We start from the raw sequence: 7,184 nt of genomic DNA, 5'->3' as shown, positions 1-7,184 counted from the left end.
CAGCTCAAGGCTAGTGCTCTACCACTTGAACCACAGTGCCACTTCTGGCTTTTTCTGCTTATGTGGTGCTGAGGAATCGAACCCAGGGCCTCATGCATGGGAGGCAAGCACTCTCCCACTGAGCCACCTTCCCAGCCAGCCCTACCTCACTTATTTCTTGAGATGAGGTCTCACTAATTTTGCCCACATTTGCTTCAATTCATGATACTTGTAACTCCACCTCTTATGTAGCAGGTGTTAGAGGTCTGAGTCACTGCAGCAGACTTCAACACATGTTTAGGTCCTGCATATGTCTCCTTTTTTTTCAGAGAGATCACAGGTATAAAGGAACTACACAATTTTAGCATTCTAAAATGAACTCTCTAGCTTTTCTTTTAGCCCATGTTTCTATAGCAAAAATTAATATGAGAAATGTTCATGATTTCCAAGCATGCCTCTGATCTAAAAATCTTTCATGTTTGCACCATGTCTAGTGGTCACAGAGGAGAGATTATATTCATGTACGTGCTCGACATGACATGTGTTAACTTAAAGTTCAGAAACTTCCACATAGTGGCCTGGTATGGATTTCTCAGTTAAGATCCAATCCATGTACCTAGAAAAGATGCTTGTGGCTCCTTCAGAGTATGCACACTAACTTTGGTGGAAATTAGGAAAGTGACAAGCTCTAACCAGATCATTTGCCACCAGAACACTAGCAAAGACAGTAGAAAACTTATTAAACCACCAGTGAAGCCAAGCATGTTAGTACACACTTGCTCTCTCCAAACTCAGGAATTTTAGAACAGCCTGGGTTATATGGTGAGACCCTGTCCAAGAAAAAAGCTGACATAGGAATCAAGCTCTATTGGAATTTGTCTCAGGAAAATATATCTTTGTAGTGTTAAATTAATAAATTTCCATCACTCCTCCACATATACATCCCTAAGAGATCTTATATTTACATTAAGACCAGCTGCTTCAAAGTTTTGAATTATTGCTCCTCATAGATTAATATTTTAAGATAACAGATATGTTCAAACAGTTACTTTTCTATAGATTTTGTGATTTAGAGCAATATTATTTCACAAGCGATAGAATAGAAAGTACACAGTTTTTCCTCAAGCTCTCTTACCCCATGTTCATGGCTTTTCCTATTATTTACTTGTTTTACCAAGGATATACTTGTGATTACTGATAAACTCTCATGGAGATGTCATTGCCATTCACACTCCATGTGTGACATTAAGGTTCATTCTTTTTATTGTTTGCTCTTCAGATCTAGATAAATCTCCTTGAAGTGTTCATCATTACAGTATCTATCCTATAGAAGAGTTTAACTGTCCTGATGTTCTGGAATTAAAAAATAGTGATGACTGGATATTTCTGCCAATATATTTAAAAGTGAATTTAATGTTTATAAATTGTGTTTTCATTAAAACAATTATTTAAATTCAAAGTGATAAAACATACTCTTCTGAATGATAGCTGAGGGGTTTGAATACCTCAGTGGAGGATGGAACCCACTAATCAGTGTGAGTCAAGAGTGAAGTGGTAACAGTCTGTCAGACTGGAAGAGGAAAATGGCTTCTACAGGACCCCAGACCTAGTTACTGTGAATTTACACCAAGTGTTTGTCTCAGGGCCTCTGGAGATTATAAGCCCCACAGACTTGTATTTGGATATTGTCTTCCTTTCTCTTTAGAACTTCAGAAAGTAGAAATGCTTCCAGCCTCCAAAACCTATTTAAATATATGCAAACCCAGATAAGGAATGAACAGCCCAGAACTTCAGAAGGGAGGTTCTCTAGATGAGCTGAACCCTAGGGCTTCACTAAGAGGTCTCCTTCCGCTGTGTGGGAGCCAGACTATTGAGAAACAGAACAGGATATTAACCATCTGAGGCCAGTGAATTGCAGCCCATGAGCCCCCTCCCCTTATGTCTGAGTTCTTTCTTTGCTTTAAATGCTGAACCATAGAAACAACCATGATATAAGAAAAATATATGGGCTTCACAGCAGAAAGGCTGTCTAGAATTCAAATCTTCTGATAACCAAGATCTTCAGGTTCAGACCAAGTACATCATAACAATGACCTTCCAGGCCAAATGAAGACCAGTTGGAAGGGTGTCTCAGTGTGAGCAAGGCACACCATGGCATCAGCCTATACAGGCTGGGCTCCTGTGTGTCTGCAGTGCCTTGAGCATCAGGAAAAGGGATGTCTATGGTCAAGATATGGCTAAAAGCAGAAAACACCAAACATTTTAGCAGACTTCAAAGGGGTGTATGAGTCCTAAACAATGGCTCTTTCTCCTTTCATCTTCGACTACTAGGCAATATGGTACCTGCATTCACCACAGGCTTGCATCTACTGTTCAGTCACATCAAAAGTTAAGATAATTTGATGCACCTTACAGTTTACTGTGAGTATAACATGGTATAACACTTTTCCTGATGTATTCAGGAATAGATGGGTCTTCTGAAAGATGACTTTCTGCTCAGAAATCCTCCTTCCCCCCTCCCCTGACTTGTGCCTGTGTAACTCCTAGTCACTGTTCAATCACCAACAGGTATCCCAACTCTGGATGAGAGAACCCAGTTTTCTCTTGCATCAGTGTCACCTCTTCTTCCAACATATGTGCTTCTGTCCCTGTTCTTCCCATGCCTTATTAGAATCCTGTGTGTTTTGTTTCTCAAGCTGTGATTGGTGCTCCTAAGTTCAGGAACTACTCTTTCGAATCTATATCTATATCACAAATAGTCAACCCACTATCTCATATACTTTGCTCAAAAATACATGACTAATGACACTAAAACAGTGAGTGGATGTGAATGGTGAGAGAAATTACTTTGTCATGAGAGACACTGAAGTGAGAAGACATGCTCAGTCTGTAGGATGACCGATATTTTGGAGACCTTTAGTAGGAGACAGCAATGGATGGACAGTTGAATGAATAACCAAATATTTTGGTGTATCATTTCTTTCTCCCCCAAAGTAACTTTATTTTTGTCTTCTCAAACACATCTAATGAATGCATCATTTTCTAGTCTTGAAACCTGCAAGATTAGAAAGACAATTATGCTGCCCTCTGCATCAGTATGTCCTGGCTGTAGGAGATTGTAGTAATGGACAGGAAGCAGGTCCCTCCCAGTTCCCACCTCTTCATTTGAATAAATAAGAATAAGTTATTAACATGAATTCTGCCCAATTAGTTTCCACCAATGAGCCACAAAGGAAATTAAAACATAGACAAACCCTTCTAAATGATCCTGTGCTCTCCATCATTCCTGGTCTTCTCTTCAAACTCCTAAGCAGGAGGCAGGGTCTCTTGCATTGACATCTAAGAGATGAGCTTCTGAGCCTCTGGCCCAGAATGTCAGATGCCACCTACTGCCCAGGGCAAAGGCATGAAGAGGTCTTCAGGCTGCTAGACACCATTCCATTGCACCCCACAACAGCTCCAGCTCCAGGTTTGTGTTTACATTGCTAGCCTGGACCACAGTGTCCTCCACCTGGATTCCCCCAGGTCAACAGAGACTCTAAGTAGAGCCATTTGGGGAGTAGCCACTGTGTAGGACAGCCCATGTGGAGAGCATTTAGGCAGATGCAAATACTTGAACTCTTGGGGTCATCTTGTAGAACAGCATGGTTCCAGAGGGCCAGGGACTCTGCAGCACCTCAGGATCCTCAGCCTAAGCCCTTCTGGGATGGCAACAGGAGACATATTTTGAGGCAGTCCTCCAAGGTGGGCTGTGGCTGTTCACAGTTGACTGTCCCTGGGCCCAGCCAGACTACCACCTCCTTAAAGAGCTGCCAAGACTTACACCTTTGGTTTTTTCCTATCAAGAACAGACTTGAATGGAAACTACCTAGAATTTTCACTCAACCCTCCATCATTAAACCATGGCACACACACTAGTACCATTACCTTTGCTGTCAGAGTAGTTAATTAAAGCCCCCTTTAAAGCTGTCTTTCTATCTTTCTGGGAGAGACTGAGTGAAGAATTTGGCATTCCACATTGGCTTCTAGTGGCAATGTGTGCAGGGGATTCTGGAATAAATCCCATGGGTTAAATGCAGCAGGGACTAGGGAAACCTGGGACATGGTCCATAGCTCCCTACTCTTGTAACAGTCACTGCCCTTCTCTGAAAATCAAGTCTATGTTGCATATTCTTGTATTCCACTTACATCTTTGGCCAAGTGGTGGGAAGGGGGGAGGTGAGGGTGTAGGGGGGAGATGGGAAGGGATGGGAAGGGGAAACAAAGGAGGAGGCAACAATGGTGGATAAGAAATGTACTCATTACCTTGCCCATGTAATTGTAATCCCTCTGTACAGTATTTTCACAATAAAAAAGAGAAAAAAAACAGTTTTCATAAATGTTATCATACACGTTGGTTCTGGAAATAAACAAAGGTGTAGTTTTGAGTATCCTTGATACATTATTTTAATCAATTCAGTCCTCAAAAGTCAAATGTGGACATTTTGCACATCTATCTATCTATCTATCTAAGGAAAAAAGAAGAGTATTAAGGACAATGTTTAAGTTTATATACTTGTTTATAGTGATAGTTTTACAGATAGTTTCTTTAAACTTTGCAAGATGTAGGCAACACATATATCCATATTTTTGTTCATAGCACCATAAAAATTTAAATTGCTGGGCAGCAGTGGCTCATGTTTATAATTAAGCTTCAGATCTGAGGATGGAGATTAGAAGCCAACCTGGGCGAGAAAGTCTGTGAAACACTTATCTCAATCACTAAAAATCTATATGTTGAGCTGTAATTTAAGTGGAGAAGTGTTAGCATTGAGCAAAACCACTTAGGAACAGTGTCCATAGCCTACTTCTAGTCCAAAGACTGGCATATAAAAAATAAATGAGAATGAAAAGAGAAAATAGAAAATTATTTTGACTAGAACAAGGGAAATAATTTTTTATTTTTTTGTTATGAGTGTTTTTTAATTTTTATTCATTTTTATTGTGAAAATACTGTACAGAGGGGTTACAATTACATGGGCAAGATAATGAGTACATTTCTCATCAAGAATTGTAGCCTCCTCCTTTGTTTCCCCTTCCCATTCCTACCCATCCTCCCCCCGCCCCCCCATCCAATCCCCCCCACCAAAGCCTTAAGGGAAATATTCAATTGCTCAAACCCTCCCTGCTATTGCTCTTATCTCCTACAGCATCTAGAATGTAGCAGAATTTCTCTGCTCTGGGGTCTGTGCTGCAGCTCAGGCCTTACTGGGGCCCCCATAGATTTGGGTTCAGTCTGCAGGTGTCAGGGGAGCACTGTGCACTCACAGCACAGATGTAGGTGGCTGAGTCACTGGACTGGGAGTCTCTGATGTGCAGAGAAAGATAAAGGCTGCCTCTATTGAGATGTGCTGTGAATCTTCCCTCCCGTTTATCGCCATTAGAGTATGTATACACCAGCAGTTCAGGGCCCTTCCCGGAATACTGTCTGTACCACCAGAAGTACCGAGAAGCACTGTCTCTGTAAGTGCAGTTGAGAGAGGCGGTAGCTCCCTCTGGAACACTGAGGGACTCAGGATGCTGCTCCACCTCTTTCTGTTGACAGCTCACCCCTGTGCAGAAAGACAAAGGTCACACATAGTGGTTGGATAGTGGAAGCTCCATTTGCAGATTGTAATTTATCTTTCTATGGGCCACCACTCTTATCGAGTGATGAGTGCCTTCATGTTTTTCCTCATAGACCCGAGACAGACAACAACTCCCAGAACTGAACTTTATGTTACCATAGAGATACTAACTCATGCCAAGTACCTGTGGCTCATGCCTGTAATCCTAGCTACTCAGGAAACTGAGATCTGAGGATCATAGTTCTAAGCCAGCCCAGGCAGGAAAGTTCTTTAGATGCTTATCTATAATTAATCACAAAAGAGCAAGAAGTGGAGATGTGGCTCAAATGGTAGAGTGCTAGCATTGAGCAAAAGGAGCTCAGGGATAGCACTCAGGCTCAGTTCAAACCTCAGGACTGGAAAATAAAGAACAGGGGAGAAAGATAGAAAGAAAGAAAGAAAGAAAGAAAGAAAGAAAGAAAGAAAGAAAGAAAGAAAGAAAGAAAGAAAGAAAGAAAGAAAGAAAAGAAAGGGAAGAAAGAAAGAAAGAAAGAAAGAAAGAAAGAAAGAAAGGGAAGAAAGAAAGAAAGAAAGAAAGAAAGAAAGAAAGAAAGAAAGAAAGAAAGAAAGAAAGAAAGAAAAGAAAGAAAGAAAGGAAGGAAGGAAGGAAGAAAGAAAGAAAGAAAGAAAGAAAAGGAAGGAAGGAAGGAAGGAAGGAAGGGAAGGAAGGAAGGAAGGGAAGGAGAGAGGGAGGCAAGGAGGGAAGGAGGGAGGGAGAGAAGGAGGGAAGGAGGGAGGGAGAGAAATGAAAGAAAGGAAAGGAAAGGAAAGGAAAATAAGAAAAAAAAAAGACTAACTCACAGCTCATGTGAAGCCACCAGGTCACTGAAAAGATATTAAAGGATCTCATTATTTTTTCCCCCTGATTACTGGATGACTCAGATAACAAAGTCTAAAAGAAAAATGAGACTCATTCAGGTATTTCCAGTTATTGGGCTCTCAAGAATCCCATCTACCAATCAGAAGAGAGGATCTTTACACAACCTTCTCCTCCCCTTTACTCACTCTCAGAAGCTTTTGTGAGCTATCCTCCTTGTCCCTGAGAAGACACTGCCATCTTGTGGCTTCTCACTTATATTCAAAGAAATATTCAAATGGCAAAATTTTCTCCTGTGGACTTTTAAATTAAAAATCAGACATATAATTAAATTAAAATTGAAACTTTTCTCCAAATCAATCTGTTTGTCATTTTTCTGTGCATGTATTTCCTATCAGATGTCAGCCTTTTTCTGAGTTGGAGGAGTGACTTCCAAATACCACTTTCCTGCTCTGAAAATCACTCATAACTCTTCTACTATAGAAATCTGGGTGAGGTTTATGAGATCAGGGACCATTTCACATTGCAGATCTCTTCTGCCAAGGCACCCCAACACACGCTCCCGTTTTCATTTTTAATTCCTGGAATTTAAAAAATCATTTTAAAACAGAATGTCTTAAAATTTGGCTCAGCTAACATAATTTCTTTTCACAATTGGAGCAGCATTTATTTTAAATTTTATTTTACAAAGTTTAAATTAACTTTATAAAATAATGGTTTGTGATATTTTAATACATGCATGC

General features: G+C 40.5%; 1 gene segment (V, D, J or C); it reads right to left on the bottom strand.

The window, feature by feature from the left end:
* Nucleotides 1–5,121: 5,121 nt before the first annotated feature.
* The window catches only part of LOC106000439, a 2,378-nt gene continuing 315 nt past the window's right edge, over nt 5,122–7,184 (bottom strand). The window contains 2 exon segments of the V gene segment in view: nt 5,122–5,570; nt 6,426–6,502. Coding sequence covers nt 5,224–5,570; nt 6,426–6,474 — 396 coding nt within the window.

This window comes from Dipodomys ordii, unplaced genomic scaffold (assembly GCF_000151885.1).
Source record: "Dipodomys ordii isolate 6190 unplaced genomic scaffold, Dord_2.0 Scaffold218, whole genome shotgun sequence".
Taxonomy (NCBI): domain Eukaryota; kingdom Metazoa; phylum Chordata; class Mammalia; order Rodentia; family Heteromyidae; genus Dipodomys; species Dipodomys ordii.
The sequence above is the reverse complement of the archived record's forward strand: the minus strand, read 5'-3'. Positions and strand labels throughout refer to the sequence as shown.